Source organism: Orcinus orca, chromosome 8, assembly GCF_937001465.1.
Source record: "Orcinus orca chromosome 8, mOrcOrc1.1, whole genome shotgun sequence".
NCBI lineage: Eukaryota > Metazoa > Chordata > Mammalia > Artiodactyla > Delphinidae > Orcinus > Orcinus orca.
Window position 1 is genome coordinate 10,321,155 of NC_064566.1, and position 23,014 is coordinate 10,344,168.

Genomic DNA, 23,014 nt, shown 5'->3' on the forward strand with positions numbered 1-23,014 from the left:
GGGTACCCACCACAACTTCCTAGCACAGCTCAGCGATACAGCTGACATGTATTCAGTACTTTCACATACGAGGCCTTTTTAAAATACTTTAGATGAATTAACCAGTTTAATTCTCACAGCAAGTCCACAAAGTGGGGAAACCAAGGTGCAAAAAAGTTTAGCAGTAATTTGCTCAAGATGACACAGCAAGAAAATGGCAAAGCTAGGATTCGAACCCAGGCTGCATGGTTCAAGAACCCACACTCTTAACCACTCTACTCCAACTGGGTTGGAATCCCACATCCTGGTTTCTGGTTCAGCGACTGACCATGCCAAAGGCGAGGGGCAGGGAGCTCTGACAGCCTGGGTGGTCTTCCAAACTCCTTCCAGCTCTACCACACTCAGCCAGCCCTGAACTTAGATAGCCCACCTCCAAGGGTGATACAACTCAGTACTCAGTCAAGCCCCAGGGACCAATTCCCAAAAGGGCCCTGATTCTAAAGATGTGCGGCCATGAGGAAGCTGTCCTTCCCTAGGTCAGGAGCCCCTGAGATGGCATTCTGCCCGCCATTCCCCCAACAAGGACAAGATGAGGTCTGGCAGCCCAGCCATGAGCTGTTCCACGACTTCCCCACCGACTCTCCCACACAGGCTGGCTCCGGCACTCCCTGAACCCGCTTGTTTCAATTCTGAGGCCAGAGGAGAAACCGGTTACTTGGAAGAGTCAAGGACTAATAGCCCCAGGGAGTTTAGGAGGAGGAGTCCCGAGTGGGAAGGTGCTGGGACTACAGTGAATGTTTTTCTTTGAAAGACTCTCTTGAGGTTGTTGATGGAGGGCAATTTTTTTTTATGTTTAATACTAGTTTTATTTACTGATAGCTAGTGATCTTCAGTGGAACAGTAAACCTCTGAAATGCTTTTTTTTTAATTTTTATTTTATATTGGAATATAGTTGATTAACAATGTTGTGTTAGTTTCAGGTGTACAGCCAAGTGATTCAGTTATACGTACACATATATCTATTCCTTTTCAAATTCTTTTCCCGTTTAGGTTATTACAGAGTATTGAACAGAGTTCCCTGTGCTGTACAGTAGGTCCTTGTTGGTTATCTATTTTAAATATAGCAGTGTGTACAAGCAGTCCCAAACTCGATGGAGAGCAATTGTTAAAACTGGAAAGAAGAGACAGTCTATAATTCCGTTAAAATTGGAAAGAAGCAGTGCGCTAGCAAAAATAACTTATGACTTGATTCAGAGGGAATAGCTGTGTCCTGTCTTTGAAGGGACTTGGAGAGGTTAGGTTGAGTTTATTTTGTCGCAGAGACTGAAGCTATCCTGGGGGCTTGGTGGGACAGTGTGGTCCTCGCTTCCAGAGGTGACTGGCATCAATGCTATGTGACTAGACCAGGCTGTACCCACTGGGGACTTTCAAAACCCAGGAAGGTTGGGCTGACTTCTCCCCCCTGGGAACCCAAGAGAAAGTCAGCAACTTGGTATCTTAGGCTTACTTAACTTATTTTACAGGATTTTTATTTGTTTGTTTTCATTCTCTCTCATCATACCTAGGAAGGGCTTAGGGACACAAGGAAAACTCAATGCACAGGCTATGGACTGAATGTGTATGTCTTCCTAAAACTTCATATTTTATTCATATATGAATAAATTCATATTCGAAGCCCTAATCCCCACTGTGATGGCGTTAGGAAGTGGAGGCTTTGAGAGAGAATTTGGGATAGATGAGGTTATGAAGGTGGAGCCCTCATGATGGAAAAAAAAAAAAAAAGCAAGAGACATAAGATCTCTCTATTGTGTGAGGATACAGCAAGAAGGCGGCTGTCTGCAGACCAGGAAGAGAGCCCTTACCAGACACAGAATCTGCTGGCACCTTGATCTTGGACTTCTTAGCCTCCAGAAACGTGAGAAACTAATGTTTGTTGTTTAAGCCACAAACATTTAAACCACCCAGTCTATGGTATTTTGCCCAAGCTAAAGCAGCACGTGATTGACAGAGAAAAGTGATGACAAAAGCTTCAAGAGTCCCAGCCCCAAAGGTCCTCAGTCACGCAGGTCAGAGAAATCCAGACTTTTTAGCTTGTATTTGTCACCATGTTATATAACAGAGGATGCTCACCTGCATGACATCCTCCCTACATGCCAGATTGAATTCCCCTCCTTTCCATCACCAAACCCAGGGGAGGTAAAAGACAACCGTTCGTAATCTGCAGTGAGAGGAAACTCAAAGATGAAATCAGGGTACACCACCGGCTTTGGGGTATGATCTGATTCTGGAACTCCCCTTCCTACTCTCATGCTCAGGAAAGTGAGGGCGTGTGAGCCACGTTTTCCGGAAAGCTGAGAAAAGAGTCTATTGCTGTTCTGCATTCAATTCCATTAACACTTGCTGAACTTGTACCACGTGCTGGGGCCTGGAGTACGTATTAGGGAAGTAAGCGTAAATGAGATGATCGTGGGAGTAGGAGAGTCCACAGCCTTTCAATGCATCAGCTTTGCAGTTGCCACTCTTGGGAAATTTTTTTTATTTTCAAGTTTTTTTAATTGTCTTCAGTTACTAATAAAAGAACAGACATTTAATCAAAGAAGACATACACCTGGCAAATGAACACAAAAATGTTCAACATCATGAATCATTAGGGAAATGCAATCAAACCATAGTGAGATACATCTCCACACTTTTTTTTGTTTCTTTGTTTTTTTGTGGTACGCGGGCCTCTCACTGCTGTGACCTCTCCCGTCGTGGAGCACAGGCTCGGGACGCGCAGGCTCAGCGGCCATGGCTCACGGGCCCAGCCACTCCGTGGCATGTGGGATCCTCCCGGACCGGGGCACGAACCCGTGTCCCCTGCATCGGCAGGCGGACTCTCAACCACTGCACCACCAGGGAAGCCCTATCTCCACACTTTTAAAACAGGTAATATTCAAAGTACTGATCATACCAACCAAGAATCGGTGAGGAATACAGGGGGAATGGACTGCTCCCATACTTTTGATGGGAATACAAATGGGTACAGTCATTCATTTAGAACAAGAAACCATATATTCGTATAAAGAATTTTATGTACATGTTCATAGTAAACTTATCTGTGATAGCCAAACTGGAAACAAACAGGAAATTCTCTTTTCATGATTTAGAACAGAGACTTTGGGGACAGACAGAATAGTGATCCGAACCCATCTCTGTCGATCACTAGCTGTGTGACCTTGGGAAAGTCACTGAGCCCTGCTAGACTTCAGTTTTAACCTGGCACTGGGCATAATACATAAGCCACATTGGATCGCTTTGAGGGGGTGCATGGATAACATATGTAACATGCTTAGGACGTGGTACATGGCCGCTGCCATTATGTCCCCCCACCCTGCTCTCTCCTGTTCAATCCCCAATGGACATAGGAGGGCAGCTCTATCTATCTATTCATTCATCCCAGGCATAAAGATGGCTCTGAGGGTGCCTCAGTTTTCTCTGCAAAGGGACAATTCCAGTTCCCCCAAAGCTACCTTCTTTCCTCTTGCCTCCCTGTCTTTCTTAGGAAGCTTAGCAGAGCTGCCTCACACTCACAACTCGCTATTCCCTTCCTTGGCCCTACAAACACGGCATCCAGCATTCCTAGAGATGAGATGTGGACTGCAGTTGCCATGGTAACAGGAGTTCCTCTAAAAGCAAAGGCTCCTGTGGACCTGGCCCCAAGGCTTGCTCAGGTTCCCATGCCAGACTCTACCTTCTTTGCAGCTACCAGATGGTAAGATGGGATACCACCAAGCATAGAGAATCATGAGCAACTCATGATTGAGTTTCTCCAAGTGAGCCCAGCAGGCCAGAGACACTGGCCTTTTACAAGCCCCATCTTCTTGATCTCCCCGTAAGGGTTCAGACCACTGCGTGCAGGAAATGGACATCCGGGTTCCTCCTCTAGAATTCCGATTCAGTAGGTCTTGGATGGGGCCCTAGAATGAGGATTGCGTAGAACCGTCTACCAGGTCTTGGGCAGCAGAAAGAGCATGGGATTGGAACTGAACAAGCCTGGGTTTGAAAACCAGCTTCTTCCTTACTATGGAAACCTTGGGCAAATCTCTTCATATGGACAACTTGCCTCCCTCACCTCACAGGTATAAAAACCTCACAGGACCGAAACAAGATCACACAAAAATCCAATACCTGGCCGCAGTAAGTAGCGAAGAGGATCCTGCAGAATCAGCAAGCACAAATGAATATATGTGATAGATGTGTGTGTGCATATGAGTAATAGGCAGTAAAGGATTATAAACAATATCTAGCCACTTGGATAGATCTTTGAAACATATATTGAGCAGGAGGAGTGAGCTGTAGAACAATGCATCCAATATGATACCGTTTATAGAAAATACGGCACATGTACTATCTATTGGGTATTGATATATTTTTATGTAATAAAAGTACAAAAACACGGAAAAGAAGGGTACACCGCACCTTGGAGCGTGAGTGCTCTGGGGAGGGAGGGATAAGGAAATATTTCAGCAGCATCTGTATGGTTTGTTTTCTTATTAAAATAGATCTGAGCAAATATGTGAAAATGTAAACATTTCTTAAATCTGGGTGGTGGGGATGCCTAGGAGTTGTTGAAACACTCTCTGTACTTCTGTGTGTTTTTCAATATTTCTCTCTAACAAAATGTCTGGAAGATTCTATAACAGGGTGGTAACAACAGTTACCATTACAGGTAAATTTCTTTCTTTGTTTTCCTGTAGTTGCTAAATTCTGTACTATTTACATTATATATAATTTTAGTGTTGAAAATGAAAACAACAGTTTTTTTAAATGACAACATATGTGAAAAAGCCTTTGTAAATTGCTTGAATCATATCAATGCCCCCTGCCAAGGAGTCTTGTGTGCTTACATGGGTTTTTAATAGCTTTAAATTCTTTCATCTCCATCATGATGCTCAGAGGAAGGTATTATTATCCCCACTTTACAAATGGGGAAATATAGGGCCCAAGAGGTGTGGAGGAACTTTCCAGAACAACAGGGCTCATAAGAGGCAAAGCAGGGGAACTTCCCTGGTGGTTCAGTGGTAGAGAATCCGTCTTGCAATGCAGGGGACGCAGGTTCGATCCCTGCTCGGAGAACTAAGATCCCATATGCCACGGGGCAATGAAGCTTGCGCGTCACAACTAGAGACCCCGAGTGCCACAACTACAGAGCCCACGTGCTCTGGAGCCCGCTTGCCACAACTAGAGAGAAGTCTTTGCGTCACAACTAGAGAGAAGCCCACGCGTCGCAACGAAAGATCCCGCGTGCCGCGACTAAGACCGGATGCAGCCAATAAATAAATAAATAAAGGCAAAGAAGGATTTGCACCCAGACAAAGGATTTCCTGGGCTGCCTTGATTACACCTGTTCAGGAAGTTACTGCAAGAGAGGTGACCTTTGGGCCAGGGCTTGGGGTCTAGGAACATTTCACTGGGGCAGAGGGAGCGGATCCAGATTTATTGAACAGAGAGCTTTATAGACGTCATTCAGAAGCATCATGATGACCCTGTGAGGAAGTGCTATCATGAAACCCATTTAACTGACAAAGAGGCTCAGAGAAATTGTTACTACTCCAAGGTCACAGAGCTTGGTGGTGAAAAAGCCAGAATTCAAATCCAAGCATGTTCCCCAGATTCACTCTTTCCACTGTGTCAGGCGGCTTCTACAAGTGAGAGAAGGCAGAGGGGCATTTTGGGTAGGGGGTACAGCACATGCAAAGGCCCAGAGGCAGGACAGGTCCTGCTGTGTTAAGCTAGAAACTCAAGTATGTGAAATTCAAGAATAAAATCCCCCAGAGTTTGGCCTCTGTACGAAGGGCAGGGCTGGGTTTTTCCGGGTTTCAGTGGAAGCTGAAATTCTGCTCGGCCATGCAGGATTTTCCAGGGGGCCCGTCCCCACCCACCGGCTCTCAGGAGTGGCTCTGGTTCGAAGTCTCCGAGAGCTGCTGCAGCAGCAGTTTCTGGGTGAAGGAAGCCTGAGTGTGGGCAAGGGGTGAAAATCCCCCCAGCTCTCAGGGGTGATGCTGACACCTTCCTGAGGTGGCCGAAAGCCCCCTTCGGAGAAGGGCCCCCTTAATATCAGGTATCTAGCAGCTGTTGGAAGTCATCATCATCCTTCCTGGGAAGGAAACACAGCCCTTCCCAAGCAGGCTGGGACCAGAATGTCTCCTGGGATGTAGGGACCAACCCTGGCTCAGCAGCTGTGCCCATCAGCTCCAAGGGGCCCCTCCCCTCTCATTACCCACCTCCTCTCTCTAAACAAATCCAGGCCCAAATCCAGATTCAAAGGGGAAACTGGGGAGGCACGGGGGATGTTCAGCCTGAATCTCCACGGCCACCTTGTGTCATTAGCAGCTAAAGGCCGGCAGTAGCCAACGGCCACAAGGCCAACCAGGCCCATGAGTTCAAGTTCAGGAAATAAATTTGGGTTCCGTGGGAAGAGGTAGCATCTGTGTGTCCCGGCTTTACATACAGCACGCACTCTCCTATGACTCTCCGTTGGGCCCACTGAAGTCTCAGTTTTCCAGGTAAGAAACTTGAGCGACTTGCCCAAGGCCACAGTTACTAAGATGTGGAACCAGAATTCAACTTCCGGTCTCTCTAAATTCAAGCCCACTTCTTGGCTCTCTGGAGACATGGTCAGCCCACACTCCCCTCCATAAGTCACGTCTAGGGCACTTCTGAAGTGGCTCAAAATCTTTCACGTTTCTGCCCATCTTAGCCCTTAGTCACTCCTTCCTTCCTTCATTCATTCATCTGTTCCTCATTCTTGGCCAGGCTCTGTGCCTGGTCCCAAGCCATGGCAGAGGACGAAGATATACTCAGAGTTGATTATGATCAGGTAGAAGTGCTACCCCAGGGGTCAGGATAAAGTGCTCTGGGAAGAGGAGAGGTGAGAGGGAATCATTCTGACAATTGGGAGGGGCCTTAGAGGATGTGTAGGAGTTCTCAAGGATGAGAACATGATGGAGAGCAGGAAATATCCAAGCCTTTGCCAAACAACCTGGGAGATCTAACTTGTACCTTTCCAGGGGGTGAGCGGGCTCAGAGGAGAGATCATGTGGGGCAGTGACCTACCCCTCTCCATGCCACCCTTTCTCGCCACCAGTGGTCTGACACCACAGGGCTTCCCTATCCTTCCTTGCAAAGGTGCTCGAGCTCTGACTTAAATGTTGGGAAGACACTGTTGCTTTCTCAGTCCCTGAACCCCAGCAACAGGTAAGATCTCTGATCAGTGTCTCCCCCTCCAGTGTCTAAAGAGGCCTTTAAACTGGGGCAAGGAGAGAGCCAGCTGAATGTTTGGTCAATGCCAAAGTACGATGGGCCCTTGGGAAGCTTTGCAGAGGTTTGAGGCGGGCATTCTAGCTCTGGCAACCAGCACCCACTGCTTTGGGGTGAGGGTCTGGCTCAGCCAATAGACCTCCCACCTACTCACTCCCCGCCGCATCCCGCCCTCCCAATCCACTCCTCTGGCTGGTGACTCTGCTTCTAAACTCCAGAGTCCTGGGGAGCAGAGAGGTCAAGAAGCCACCTCCATAGGGTTGGGGGCAGCACGGCAGAGTTGGAAGCAGGTGGGCTTTGGAGTCAGACAGATGTGAGTTCGAATCCCATCTCTTCCTCTTAATACCAGGATCTGGATTTCTTTTCTTTTTTAAAAAATTTTTATTGGCATATAGTTGATTTACAATGTTGTGTTAGTTTCAGGTGCACAGCAAAGTGAATCAGTTTTACATATACATATATGCACTCTTTTTCCTAAACTCTAGTATCATCAGTGATCTTTGCCAACCTAAGCGGTGATGTTCATAGCCACCTCCTGGGGCTATTGGGAGATTAAAAGAGAAAATGATCGTGATGGGGCCTGACTCTCAATAGCTATTTGGCAACACGCTTGCACAATCTTTAATGCAATTCTGAAGCCCCAGATACCCCTGGAATTTTCATAACTCTGTGGGTGGCCTTCCTGACCTGAAAAGATGCTGGTTTGTCCATGGTCTTTATTTATTCTACGTGGTGTGAAAAATCATATATTTTGTTGCAGAAATGTTAAGGTATTTGGTTACAGAGGCTGCTCAGGCCCCTGCTGAGACATTACATCACATAAACATGTCACCTCTCTAAAATTCTAACATTCTAGATTCTGATTTGAACCTGGCCCCGGAGATTCCAGAAAGAGACTCAGGGCCTGAAATGGTTTCCTGTCTTTCCCTTGAAGGAGCAGCTGTGTGGATGAGTTGTCGAAATTTAAGGCCAGAAATGATGACCTAACCTCCCCCTTTATCTTCTTCTTTCCTCACCTTCCCCAGTGGAAACCCTCCTCAGAAAAGAATCTTCATCCATTAACCAGTGAGGAAAAGGCAAGCAATAGAGTAATGGGCAAAAGGCAGGAAGAGGCCCTTCACAGAAGAAGAAACACACAGGACCCTTGAACATATGAAAAACCCAGCCACACAGCCGCAGAGGAAAGCAATGTCAGGCCACAGGGAGAGACTGTTTCACAGGCCCTGGATTGTCGACAATTAAGAAGGTGGTAATATGGAGTGTTGCTGAGAATGGGGATCAGTAGGGACTCTGTACATTGCTGGAGGGGGGCGGGGTGGAACAAAACTGTCACAGCCACTCTAGAAAGCATTTCCATAGTCGTGACCCAGAAATTCCACTCCTGAGTCATGTACACACACGCACACACATGCATGCACTGCTATGGGCTGAATCGTGTCCCAGCAAAACAGATATGTTGGAGTCCATACCTCCCAGTACCTCAGAATGCAAGCTTGTTTGGAGATTGGGTCTGCACAGAGTTAAAATAAGGTCACTAGTGTGTGGGCTCTAATCCAGTATGACTGGTGTCCTCATAAAAAGGGGAAATTTGGAGGCAGACGTAGGCACATAGGAGGGCAGAGGTGGGGATTTGTTTCTAGATGCCAAGAAATGCCAAAGATTGTCAGCAAACCACCAGAAGCTAGGAGAGAGGCGTGGAACAGATGCTTCCTCACAGCCTCAGAAGGAACCCACCCTGCTGACACCTTGATCTTGAATTTTCAGCCTCCAGAATTGTGAGACAATACACTTCTGTTGTTCATGCACCCGTTTGTAGTACTTTGCAGCCCTAGGAAACTAAGTCACGCACGTACCTGCAACAAAGGTCACCTCTGGGAGGCAAGAGCTGGCAAAAGCCCACAGCTGCTTCTGGGGAGTCTTGGGAGAGGCGGGGGGCAGGGGGGGAACCGCAGGACGGATGGCTGTGCCCTCCACTTCCAGATCGCCAGAGTCAAAAATTCCACAAGTGCTTTGTGGGACTCAGTTTCATGGCTACATGGATGTGGCTGGAACCGAGCCAGCCCCCACAGATGCAGGTGATGAAAAATGGTCTCTAAGGACCTTCAGGGACGGCTTTAGAGTCTATCTAGAGAGCGAGAATTGGGGAGCTGACGTTCCGGTGGTACCCATTTCCCCTCAGAGAGGTTTGGAAACTTGCCCAAAGTCACAGAGAAGGTGGTGCGGCCTGGGATCCCATGCTGGTCTCCGAGACCCCAGAATCCACGTTCTCACAGCCATTCTGACAGATATTCATCAGAACCAACACGGGGCCCTTCCGCACACCCACCTCCGCGCTGATGCGACTAAACGCCCACGACGCCACAGAGACCTACACACTCCCTCCCTCAGGAACGAAAGGCCTCACTGTGTGCGTGCTGGGTGAGATCTCTTTTAATGTGGTTGTTATAACATTCTTACAATAAGGATGACTAATGTTTACATCGTGTCTGAATTTTCAGCTGGAACCAGGTGGGAGTGACAAGGAGAGATGGTGGAACTGAGACCAGCCACTGCTGTGACCTTGGGTGAGTCCCTGTCCCCTTTGCCCTCCTCCGGCAGCCCCTGATGTGAGGTTGCCAAGAAGACTTTGCTTCCCTCCCTCACAACACAGACCCCGCTGTCCCCACTGCCTCCCCCAAACTGGTCTTTCCACCAGTAACGCAGTATATCCCACACCAGACCAATTTAAGATCCGAGATTAAATAGTATTGAATCACACAGTAAGCAGATGATTCCTTTTCCAATTGCTCAGTCCTGGGGATTACAAGCCTTTCACAAAGGGAGAGCTGACTTGGGTTTGGCTGGAGGGCTAGTGAATGACGCAGTTGTTCTGAGTGTCTTATCTGTTTATACAGATATATTCAATTTATTGAAGCAACATTGGTCTGAGATATATGAAACCTAGAAGATGTCTAGGTTTAAATAAACTTACTTAGGCTTACACACGAAGTTGATTATAAAAAATATTTGTTAAATAATTGTATATACATAAGGGCAAATCAAATCACATCCTTTTATACTTAAAACTGTCTGATGATTTCCCATTTCCTTTGGATTAATTCCAAGCCCGTACGTGATCTGTTTTCCCTGACACGTGTCAACCTCTCCACCTCCATCTCCTCCACTCTCCCCTTCCCTCTGTAATCTCCTCCAGCATGTGAAATTCACTCCCGCTTCAGGGCCTTTGCACCTGCCATGGCCTCTGCCTGGAATGTCCTGCTCCCTGATCTTGGCACGCCCAGCTCATCCCATCAATCAGATCTCTGCTCACATGTCGTCAGGGGCCTTACCTGGATCCCCATTCCAGTCTCTCTGTCTTCCCTCCTTTGCTCTATTTCCCTCGTTGCACATAGTCCTCTCTGAAATGATACTATTTTTTTTTGGTAGCCATTTTTTAAAATTAATCTTTATTGGAGTATAGTTGCTTTACAATGTTGTGTTAGTTCCTACTGTGTGGCAAAATGAATCAGCTATACGTATACATATATCCCCCCTTTTTTGGATTTCCTTCCCATTTAGGTCACCAGAGTGCGTTAAGTAGAGTTCCCTGTGCTATACAGTAGGTTCTCATTAGTTACCTATTTTATACATAGTATCAGTAGTGTATAGGTGTCAATCCCAATCTCCCAGTTCCTCCCATTCACCCCCCCCTTTCCCGCTTGGTATCCATACATTTGTTTTCTACGTCTGTGTCTCTATTTCTGCTTTGAAACGATACTATTTTTTAAACGTTTATTCATTTGTCTGTTTTCTCCACTAGAATATAAGCTCCTTGAATTCTGGGACTTTGTCTTACATCTTCAGTGGCTAAAAACAGTGCCCAGCACGTAATAGGAGCTCCACAAATGAACGGCAGGAAGCTGTGAAGGTGGAGGGAGGACGGGCCGGGGAGCAGGGAGGAGCCCCGCCAGGCTCCACAAGGAGGCAAGGCAAGGTGGTGGCCGTCAGAGGCTCAACCTGAGAGCTCACTCTTGGCCCCATCAGCACCAGCCTTCAAGACACTGAGCCAGCTGGTTCCCACTCACTGAGCCAGCAGAGAAAGCTGAGTCGGCCACTGTATCTGTAGAAGAACGATGGCATCACAACATCACCATCAAGAAACTATCGTGATAATAACTGATCCAGGCCAGAATCAGCCATAATATTACGAGTGGGTAAAGCTTTGAAGGGAACCAAAAAATTTACGTATTCTCAAAGAATCTGCCCACAAGAGACATATTTATCACAAAGGAGAAGAGTGACTTTACCTAGCAGACGTCACCTTAGCCAAGCAATCAGAGTTAGACCATGGGTAATGGGACAAGCTGATACCATGTCTGAGAAGGACACAACTTCACTTCTGTGATACTCCTGCCAAAAACAACACAACTAATCATGAGGAATCATCAGACAAGCCCCGCTGAGGAACATTTTACAGAATAACTGGGCTGTACTCTTCAAAGTGATCAGTATCTTGAAAGAAAAAAATCTGAGCAATTGGTCTAGATTAAAGGAAAATAAGGAGAGTGAAATGCAACACATTCGATGGAATTTTCTTTTGCCTCTAAGGCAAATTGTTTTGGAACAATTGGCAAAATCTGAAAAAGTTCTACAGATTATTTTTGTAGCAATGTTTATCACCTGATTTTGATATGTGTACGGTGGTTACATAAGCGAATGACCTTATTTTTTTTTTAAGACATGTTGAAGTATTTAGGAGAAAGGGAAGTTACGTCTACAACCTACTCTCAAATGGTTCAAGAAAAATGTAATAGACAGAAAAATAGAGAAAATGATAAAAATATTACTAGTCCGGAATCTGAGTAAAGAGCATATGGAAAATCTTTGTATATTTTTGCAACTTCTCAGTAAGTCTAAAATTGTGCTGAAATAAATTTTTTTAAAATAAAACTAAACAAAACAGTCGGGGAGCCATGGAGGTGGTGGAGGCAAAGTGGCTGCAGGAAGCCAGCTCCTCGCCTCACAAAGCTGACATCTCAGAGCCCAGGGTCAGCTGTGTTCACCTCAGACCCACGTCAGACCACAGCCCTCCCCTGCCATCTCCACATCGAGGCGGGGGGTGCTGAGGACGCATCTGTGGGCACAGGCCAGCGCCACACCCTCTGGGTAATGTGGGGAAGGGGCCCCGGGCAGAGCCCGCAGACCCTTCTCACCCCTGCTCCTGACCTTGGGTGCCTCACTCCCCATTTTGCACCTCAGTTTCCTCCTCTGACAAATGGGTGGATGTCAATGACTGGCAGCCCTCTGGGGATGGAGTCTTCCAGCTCAGATACTGCTGCCGTATTTCTAGAACCCCATCTGGAGAGTGCAGCACATCTCTCCAAGGAGCTTGATTCACTTGGCAAGTGTGTTTACTTAGTTTAGCTGAAGGAAAGAGAGGAAGCTGGTCTCGCTGAGAAGAATGGGGAGTAGACGTCCTCCCTGTCCGGGACATGCTTCTCCACCTCTTCCCCCGCCCCAGCCCAGCTCCCAGGCACCCCTTCTAGAAGAGATGAACATCCTAGCAAAAATTTTATTGAAGTGTAGAGAAAATCTTTCCCCAAGCCCCATTTAGGAAGAGGCAGCTGGCGGGGATGGGTTGGTTGGTGCCCAGAAAGTGACTCTGGTCACAGTTCTGTCGGCAACTCACTGTGTGGCTCCAGCTTTCCAAGTATCACTTTGTGCTTCTGCAAGATGGACGGACCCATGCTTGGCTCTGCACACGGCTGACGACACAGTGATTTCACCTCTGTGTTCCCCCTGACTCGGGGCTCAGTAGGTGACTTCCAAACTGGAAGTGGGGCACACAGATGGGATTGCCAGGATGCCTTGAGAAGCTCTCAGCTCTGAGGAGCCCCCCTCACTCACACAGCCTGTGTCCCCGCACAGCCCTGGCCCCCAGCTCCGGGTGCAGACTCCCTGGGCTATGCTGGCCCTGCCCGGAAAGCCCAGCCCAGCTCAGGGTCAGGATAGAGCGGTCGGGGGTGTCCTGGAAACTTACAGGCTGGAACTTCTAATGTGCCCTGCCATCTCCTAACACTCAGTGGAGACCTGGGGGCAACCCCCTTGCAGGGGAAAGTAAGGGGGTCACTCTCCCATTATGGTACCCTAATCCAGCATCTCCCAAGGGCTCCGCAGTCTCCTCCTCAGCCCCTCAGCCCTGCCTCCCTGCCCAGCCTCTTGGAGGCTGTCTCAGCTGCCACTTTCAGGCAGAGGCAGCTGGGCCACAGGAGCCTACAAAATGGTGGGCGGAAACCCGGGCTTCCCTCCGCGAGCTCCTGCCCTGGCCCCACGCCCAACAGTAGGTGTGGCCATGGCAGTCTTTGGCGCCCAAGAAGCCCCATGTTTCCCCAAGTACTTCACAACCATTGTCTCATGGAGCCTCATCCCAGCCCTGGGCTCTGGAGGTTGCCACTGACCCCACTTTATGGCTGGGGAAACTGAGGCTGAGTGGAAGCTTGGCCAGGAAGTGGCTTCTGACACACAAGTTCCTTCAAGGGGCTTTTTCACCCAAGTTCCATGACAGCCCAGCTGTTGGTAGCTGAGGTGCAAACTCCCCAGAGAATGGGGGACCTTTCCTATAAAAATCTTGAGGTGGCTGGAGTTCCAAACCCTGCCCGTCTTCCAGGGCTGGGAAACATCGTGGATTTGGAGTCGTAAAGTCAAGTTAAAGATCTGGCGCCTACTAGCTAAAAACAAGACAACAGGGCTTCCCTGGTGGCGCAGTGGTTGAGAGTCCGCCTGCCGATGCAGGGGACGCGGGTTCGTGCCCTGGTCCGGGAAGATCCCACATGCCGCGGAGCGGCTGGGCCCGTGAGCCATGGCCGCTGAGCCTGCGCGTCCGGAGCCTGTGCTCCGCAAGGGGAGAGGCCACAACAGTGAGAGGCCCACGTACCGCAAAAAAAAAAAAAATAAGACAACAGGCCCCAAGTGGAGTTGTTTATGCTAAAGCCCCACATCACCAAGCCGAGACTTAATTATGGTTTCAGCTCTCCCAGAAATGGCATCTTAAACCCGTCAATCAGGAATCACCTGACCAGCACTAGTTAGGTCATCTGTCTGCTAGAACCCGCCATCCCCTAAAAGAAAGTAACTTTGAGATAACCAACAAAGACAGCACAGGGAACTATACTCAATATTTTGTAACAACCTGTATATATGAAAAAAAAAATAGATATATATGTATGTATAACTAAATCACTCTGCTGTACACCTGAAACTAATACAAGATTATGAAAAAAATAGATATATATGTATGTATAACTAAATCACTCTGCTGTACACCTGAAACTAATACAAGATTGTGAATCAACTATACTTCAATTTAAAAAAATAAAATTAAAATAACAATAAACGACAAAACAAAGAGTAACTTTGCAATAACCAATCTGCTTTTTTGCCTAGTATAACTTTCTTGTTCCTACTCCCTTCTGCCTATAAAAGTCCCCTTTTATACCTGTCTTTTCTATCTGCTAGATCGTATGCCGCCGATTTGAATCAATTTTTGCTCAGTTTAAAAATTTTAATATGCCTCAGTGTATCTTTTAACAGTCTATTAACTGTGCCATCCAGGAAAAGTCACTTCACCTCTCTGAGCCTCAGTTGCTTAATCAGTAAAATGGGGGCAATAACTCATACTTCACAGGGCTGTGATGAGGAGAAGACAGGTATATGAATTTACACCTGTCGGCCTGGCGAATGTAAATGTAAATGTACGGTTTGTGCCGGGCTCTGTGCCTGGCATGCTCACTGCATCCTCATGACACAGCAGTCTGGATGAGTCAGCAGAAAAAGAGCCTGGAGCCCAGCTCGTCTGGGAATTGAGGCCCTACCTACCCCATAGGCCTTAGATCCTGCTCCAATGGGCCCTTTTGCCTGAAATGCCTTTTTTTCCCCTTTAACTTTTTATTTTGAAATGATAGACTCACAAGAAGTTGCCAGAATAGCACAGAGAAGTCCCATGCACTCATCTTCCAGCTTTCCCTGACGGTGACCTATTCCATAACTACAGTAAATTACCAAAACCAGGAAGTTGATACTGGCACAACACGACTATCTCACCAGCCTTTGCACGCACACATTTAAAAAATGTCTTCGTGCCTAGGATGTTTTGGCCATCTTTCTTTCGTATGCAAAAGCCTTCTTGTCCCCCGTGTCCAGCCCCTCTGGGACAGGGACGTCCCCCTCTCCGGGACACTCAAGCTCTCCCTGTTCTGACTCCTGGCTCCCAGAAATAGTGCAGCCCAGTGATGGAGAACATGGGTTTTGGAGATCTACAGACATGGATTTAAACTCAGCATCACCCACTAGCCTGGGGCAAAATACAGAACTTTCTGAGCCTCCATTTCCCCACCTGTAAAATGGGGACGAGTGCCCCAGTGTCAGTGTAGGACAGGATAAGCATGGCTGCTGCTTGGAGAATGGAAGTCCCCTGCAGTGGATGGTGGTTATGGCTGTCATCGGATTGCACCTGTTGTCACATCTATCCCAGAATGACCCTTGTATGTTTTGCCACCTTCAACATTTAATATGTTCAAGGTCAAACCTTCATATCTCAGTGCCATCCCAGGGCCTGGCACATAGCAGGTGTTAAATAAATTGTGGGTAGAGGGAGCCCCCTACCAGACAAGCTTTCCTTTGTCTCACTGTGTCTCTTCAGCTTCACTTCATTCATTCCTGGCCTGGGTGGGCAGGGTAAATGCCCAGCAAACCCATGAAGGCTGGGCTTTGCTGAAAGAGGTAGCCCATTTGCTCCCATCCGATCCTGAGAAGTCTTCCGGGGGGTCCCAGGACCCCAGAGGCCGCTCGGGGCTGTCCCTGGATGCAATGTTGAGGCTGCAAACCCGGGAAGGTACAACACCTTGGGGAGATGCCTCATCCTCAGAGGGAACCCCAGGGGCAGCCAGCCAGGAGACAGGCCGGGCCACTCTTTCCCGTCAGGACACCTCAGCTCAAGCGTTGGCACGTCTTAGCTCCAGACTTTGGACAGGCCTCAGCCTTGCTAACCCCCGGTTTCCTCACCTACACCATGGGGTTGTCACGTGGGTAAATGAGTTTATTGTGCAAATGGCATCACGTGAACCGCTAAATCCTGTATTTACGTATAAGAGATCTTTGTGTTGGCTGTGTAACATTTATAAGCTCGCATTTAGGTGGTCACTGACAGGGTATTAAATACCACATGTCTGGCCAGAAATGAATCACATTGTTTCCACGATGTTTATTTTCACCATTGTTACCATCAGGTGATTTACAATGGCTTTATGTTGAAGGCAGCAATATAAAGTTTTTTCTAAAAATAAATGTCTTTATACTTTAAAACATCCATTAAGAGTATCAAGCAAACGGTCAGGTAGGATGGCAGCTTTAGTAATCGTCCGGAAGGGCAGGAACGAGGGCCCCAGGAAATGCTGCTCCTCTGATGCACCTCGCCCTGACCTGGCCGATGGGAGGCAGTGCTGAGGGGGGGATGGACGGTCTGGAGGACCTGAGACTGGGGCAGGCTAGCGACCCGGGCATTCCAGCCCCACCAGCGTCTGTTCAGTGCAGGGCTGAGCATCTGGCATGGGATTTAGTTGTGGTCCAGGCTGGGGGAGGGTGGGCCCCATGCCACGGGGGTCTTTTCCTCCAGGCCCCTGTCCCAAAGCCTCAGCTGGAGTCACCTGCTTACCCCTCCCTGTCCCAGGGGGACGGCTGACGCTTCAGACAGCTGGGGGCCCAATTTAATTTTCGAGCATTCCTGTGAGGAATGAGGCTGGCTCGGAGCAGGCCTCAATAAATGCGAACTGAACGAAGGAGGCTGTGGGCAGCGTTTCTCACTCATTCTAGATCCCTCTGGAATCATCTATGTTTGGCTAAATAATGCCAGACCCAACCCCCTAGGAGCTGCCTTGTCCCACATTACCACATGGTCACGGCCATGCTAAAGGTCCCCACCAGTCATACGACCAGAGAGCCAGACTAGGAGAAATATGCAGGTGTCTGTCATATGTTATTTATAGATCTATGAGTTGGAGTCTTGCCAGGCAGGAAGAACATGGGGGGGAAAAAAGAATAGTAAACATTTGTTTAGTTTAATCCAATCAAGTGGTAAAACTCCCTGGGCTGGGGGGAGACAGAGAGAACTAGGTTTTTGAAACCTGGATCGTGGGTCGAGCAACCAGCCCCATCAGAGGCCATGGGCTATCCGTCAGCAGCACCAGAGAATCATATCTTATATTTTGGCAAAACAACCAAAAAGCTGTCTTCATCTCAGTCCACTGAGATGGAAACTCCAACCTGCTCAGGATAAGCCAAGTTACGTGCAATGGTAGGAATCTTTTCTCCTTGGTAAGTGATTTTTAAGCCCAGGAAGATTAGAATTTAAAAAATAGAGGTGTGAAATAAACAGAAACCCATAGTATCTGTACCTTTCTGTTACGTTTAAGTTGGGTCAAGTTCTGTATGTTGGTGCATAAAATCCTGTATTTTAATGTTTAAGAACTTTTAGCCATAGAGTTTCTCATGTTTGTGACTGACTAACTGACTTCAGTTGAAATCTGTAAACTTGATTAGACTACTTAAGAGAACTTAATATTCACTTTCTTAATAAGTTAGTTTTTTAGATCTATAAGCATTCTTTTAAATCCTTGGGAAGGTTGTGTTTCTTAGAGGTATTTGAAGCATTTATAAGAAAATCAAATTTATTAAATTTATAAATGTAGTGTAGAGTATCTAAGGTGGTGCTAGCCAGTGTAAATGTAAGGTGAGCTCCATAGGTCATTTTAAATTTTCTGGGAGGCACATTTTTCAATTTTTTTTTTTTTTTGCGGTACGCGGGCCTCTCACTGTTGTGGCCTCTCCCATTGCGGAGCACAGGCTCCGGACGCGCAGGCTCAGCGGTCATGGCTCACGGGCCTAGCCGCTCCGCGGCATGTGGGATCTTCCCGGACCGGGGCACGAACCCGTGTCCCCTGCAATGGCAGGCGGACTCCCAACCACTGCGCCACCAGGGAAGCCCCTAGGAGGCACATTTTTAAGAAGGAAAAAGGAATAGGTAAACTTAATTGTAACAGTAACACTTATTTAACCCAACATATCCAAAATATTATCATTTCAATGTAATCATATAAAAGTTACTAATGAGCTATTTTACAATTCTTGTTTTGAACACATCTTAAACTCTGCTGTGTATTTTATGTTCCTAACGCAGCTCCATTCAGACGACCGCGTTCCAAATGGTACATTCTAATAGCAGCTAGATTAGACATCACAGATCTAAGGGAGCTCAATTAGCTACATTTGTCAGTGGTATTTATTATTTAAGGAGGCTTACTCTGTTCAACTCGACTTGCTGAAATATTAAACAAAGACCCCTTGAGAGCCATTGTTAAAAACTACTGGACTTGCAAAAAAAAAATGAGATCTGTGTATTGAATTTACAAGGTAAGGAAAAACAGATTTTTTAAAATGTGTTAATTTAAGAAACTATTTTTTTAAAGTAAAACCACAAATAGCCTTTTCAAGTGCACAACGGCAGCCCTTGAGGACCTCGCGCCAACCACGGTCCGGATGGAATTCGAGTCACCGACCCCGGCTCGGCCCTGGTGGGAACGGCCGGGTTTTTTGCTCCTGCATCTAATGCAGAGTGTCAGATCTGACCAAGCTCTTAAGGATCATCTGCCCAAAGAGCCCCATTCCACGCAAACTGAGGTCCAGAGCCGACAAGCACCGTCACAAGGTGAATTAAAGGCAGGGTGGCAGCAATCGGCTGGTCTCCTGACTCCCCTCCCCCACAACCTCCCCGGTCAGGGGCTTCTAGTTCATTCTCTCCACCTCTCCATCCCCACTTGGTTGATCTGGAAACCGAGGCAGAACTGGAGGATAAGTGGACAAATAGGTCCTGGACCCAGGCCTCCAGGGAGCGCCAGCAGAGAATTCGGAAGCAGGGCTCTCTAGGCCCTGGTCCCTGCCCTGGTCATTCAACAACAAAAACCAAGGCCTGCGGAGAGGCCGGCCCAGAATCCAGGCCAGCCTGGCCAGAGACACAGCTGTGTGAGGCCCAGGATGGAGCCTGGAGGCAAGACTGCAAAGGGAAGTAGGAAAGGGGAGGCTGGGTCCACCAGGACCCAGGAGGGCCATACTCCACGTGCCTGTGGTCTGAGGGCACGGCCTGGTAACCCGCCCAGGCCACGTGCAGCCCTCGGGGTGATGCCCTGGAGCTCCCTGATTGTTACCTCATTCTCCCAGCTCCCTTTCCTTCCTCCCTCTTCCCAGTTGTTTTTCTTTCTTTCCTTTTCTTTTCTCAAGTTCCCTTCTGCCCAGAGTGCCCCTCCTGCCAGGCCCTATTTCCCAGCACTAGGACCTATACCACTGCGCACCCTCAGGAGGGTCGAAGGGAGCAGCATTTAATGCCATTAAATCGCATAGCGAGGAAACTATTCCCGTCCAAAGGGCTTTCAGACCCCCTGAAGCGTCAAGAAGAAAATAACAATTTGGAGGCAGGATGTCTTTATCATCCCCTCATCTTCCCTTTAACAAAGAGGGCTGCCAAAGGCTTCGGGCTCAAGGGCCTTACATTCTTCTAACTTTTTACTAACACATCAGAGGAACTGGTTTTTACCGCCATTTTTTTTTTGTTTGTTTGTTTGTTTTTTTGCGGTACGCGGGCCTCTCACTGTTGCGGCCCCTCCCGTTGCGGAGCACAGGCTCCGGACGCGCAGGCCCAGCGGCCATGGCTCACGGGCACAGCCGTTCCGCGGCATGTGGGATCCTCCCGTACTGAGGCACGAACCCGTGTCCCCTGCATCGGCAGGCGGACTCCCAACCACTGCGCCACCAGGGAAGCCCTCACCGCCATTTTTTTTTATGCTTATCTTTACCTTTTATTTGTGGCAAATGATGTCAGTTTTCCATTTGTAATTGTGACATAAAGTTTCCTTTCAAAACTGAACTTGTATTAGTAACAAGTGAGTCAACTGACTGTAAGTACAGTTTTGAAAACACGAAGTTAGTAAATAACTATCCTGAGAGTGGAGTGGGCCGGGCAGAGACAAGGTGATGTGTGAGGAACTGGGCCCCAAGGCACCCTCCGCTTCACCTTCCTGGGCTCTGCCCAGCCCAGGTTCCCACCACTCTTCAGGCACTGTTCAAGACCAGATCCCGGGGCCCAGGGGCCGGTCCGCAGACCTCTCAGACCCAGACTTAATTTTGAGCCGAGGCTGGCAGCTCATGGAGAACAGAGGATGGAGACGCAGAGCGAGGGCCCCAGTCTCGGACCATCTGTCTGTTCAGCTCGGGGGCAGAAAGCAGCCAAGCTCCAGGGTCTCCTGGTAGAGTGAGACAGGCAAAGCTTCTCTTCCGGGCCCATATGGGGCCGAAGGAGCACCTATTCCTGGTCCCAGAGCTAAACGGCTTTCCTTGAACCAGTGTGAGGTCAGACGGCTGGGAGCACGTGCCTCTAGATAGACAGAGGCAGGGAGAAGAGCCCCCCACGGCTCCCCGAATGCTCCAGGCTTCCTGATGGGGCCTTCCTGGGTCTCCCTAACACCACACTCAAAGCTTTTAGCATCTCTACTGCCAGGTGGACCCAGACTCCCAGGCCCAGCATTCTGTTTCCACACCCATCTCCTTATCCCCCAGTGTGAGGGCCCAGAGCGTCTCCTGCCCAGCTCCTGCCACTTTGGACCCTGCACTCCACAGGGGCCAACAAGCACCCGATGAGCACAGCCCAGGGCCCCAAACTTCCTGCCACCCGATGCCTGGCCCAGGTTGCGAGGGTGTTTGGGCACCCAGACGGAGCTCAGGATCAGGGAGGATCTGGGCCTCAGAGCTTTTCTGTTCATTTGTGCCCTAAACTACGCCCAGTGGAGCAACCAGCGGCCAGCTGTCCCCAGCTCTGCTTAGCTTCCCGAATTCTGTTTCAGGACGGCTCTGCTGTGAGCGGTACAAGCTTGGTGAACCCAGGGCCTCAGCTTTGGGGTTGAAAGTATGATCGTCAGTGGCCCTAGTTCTCTGGAAGGCAAACGGTTCCTTCCTGAGAGTTGGCAAGAAATAGGGATGCAGGGATTCCTGAGCCTGTGGGTGGGAGGTGTCTCCCTCCTGGGAGCCTGGGAGCCCATTGGTAAGACACCCCACGTGCTACCCGCATTATCTGACCCTCAGGGGTCCTCTTAGCACCGCCCAGGCACAGCCTCAGCCCCTCACGGGGGTCCCTGTACCCTCTCTGGGCCCCTAATGCTGTTGACACAGCTGGGACCATCCTGGTACCAGAGTATAGTCCTGGCTAAAAGGCTCCAGACAGGTGAGTGTGAGAAAAGAAGCAGAAAAGGGGCCAGAAGGGCAGGTCCCAGGCTCTCCTGCAGGAGCGCAGGAGGTGGGGAGAGGGCTACCTGAGAGAGCTGCCGTCAGCAATCCAGCAACCACGAAGAGGAGCATTATGTCTGGTGTCATCTCCGACCGCTATGCCTGCCCGCCAGTGGGAAGTACCATCCTAGGGCCAGAAGGTGGGCAGGCTACCAAGTGCCCCTCTCAGCAGCTCTGCCCTTAGCTGCTCCCGTTTGTGTATCTCTCTCAGCAGGAGACAGCACCCCTTTGCACGCATGCGGCCAAACCCAGCCTGTGAGTGTCTCTCACGCCTCTGTGCTCTACTTGTGGTTTCGGTCTCCAGGAAGCAAGGCTGGTAATATAGGCGAGGAGAGCTCAGCTGCCTCGACTGTGAGCTCCCCAAGCCTGGCTGAACCCCAAGAGTCGCAGAGTGACACACACACACACACACACACACACACACACACACAGGCCTCAAGGGTCTCCTAAGGAAGAGGGAAGCAGAGGGGTCATGCCTCATTTCTGGAGACCTGGTACACAGTAAGTAGAGCGCCCCATCAGTACATATTAGAAGAGTGGATGAGTGACCCATTTCTGTCCTAGTCCATGGAATCTGGCTCTCATGGGATTGAATCCCAAGCTTTACCTTGTTCTCAGGTGCAAAGATGGCTGGGAAGAGGGAGGACGTGGCTTTGCACTTTCAAGAGGGAGCACCTCCACCTCCCCTCAGAGAATGGTAAAGCAGGAAGGGTCTGATAGATGGTTTCCCCACCTCCTCTGCAGGCTGGAACCGGCCCCAGCGACGGCGCAGAAGGCTCCAGTCCCTGCTCCCCTGGGTCCTGGGTTGAGGGTTCATTGCTCTGTGGAAGCAGGCATGGGAGCTGGGCCCCGGAAGATAAGCAGGATTTCAACAGGCAGTGACGGGCAGATGCCGCTGGGCCAGAAGCAGCAGCAGGAGCAAAGGGGCGGGGGCAGGCCGCCCGGGGCTGTTTGGGAAATGCTGAGCTGTCCAGTTGGGCTGCAGTGGACACTGGGAAAGACGCAGGGACCAAGGGTGGGTTTTTTTGTTTTAATTTATTTAATTTATTTATTTATTCTTGTCTGTGTTGGGTCTTCGTTGCTGCGCACGGGCCTTCTCTAGTTGCGGCGAGCGAGGGCTACTCTTCGTTGCGGTGCTCGGGCTTCTCATTGCAGTGGCTTCTCTCATTGTGGAGCACGGGCTCTAGGCGCGCAGGCTTCAGTAGTTGCAGCACGTGGGCTCAGTAGTTGTGGCTCACGAGCTTAGTTGCTCCGCGGCATGTGGGATCTTCCCGGACCAGGGCTCGAACCCGTGTCCCCTGCATTGATTGGCAGGCGGATTCTCAACCACTGCGCCACCGGAGAAGCCCCAAGGGTGTTTAATTCACCACTG

General features: G+C 49.0%; 1 protein-coding gene across 14 annotated transcripts in view; it reads right to left on the reverse strand.

The window, feature by feature from the left end:
• Window positions 1-21,898, reverse strand: part of CD6 (CD6 molecule) — a 41,223-nt gene extending 19,325 nt beyond the window's left edge. For 12 of the 14 annotated variants that reach the window (XM_012538717.3, XM_049713131.1, XM_033413784.2 and 9 more), the window contains exon 1: window positions 21,669-21,897. In XM_012538717.3, coding sequence (XP_012394171.1) covers window positions 21,669-21,729 — 61 coding nt within the window. In that variant the 5' untranslated portion in view covers window positions 21,730-21,897. Of the gene's footprint in view, window positions 1-21,668 lie in introns of all 14 variants that reach the window. The other 2 variants (XM_049713130.1, XM_033413776.2) reach the window with 1 other exon arrangement.
• Between the last annotated feature and the right edge of the window lie 1,116 nt (window positions 21,899-23,014).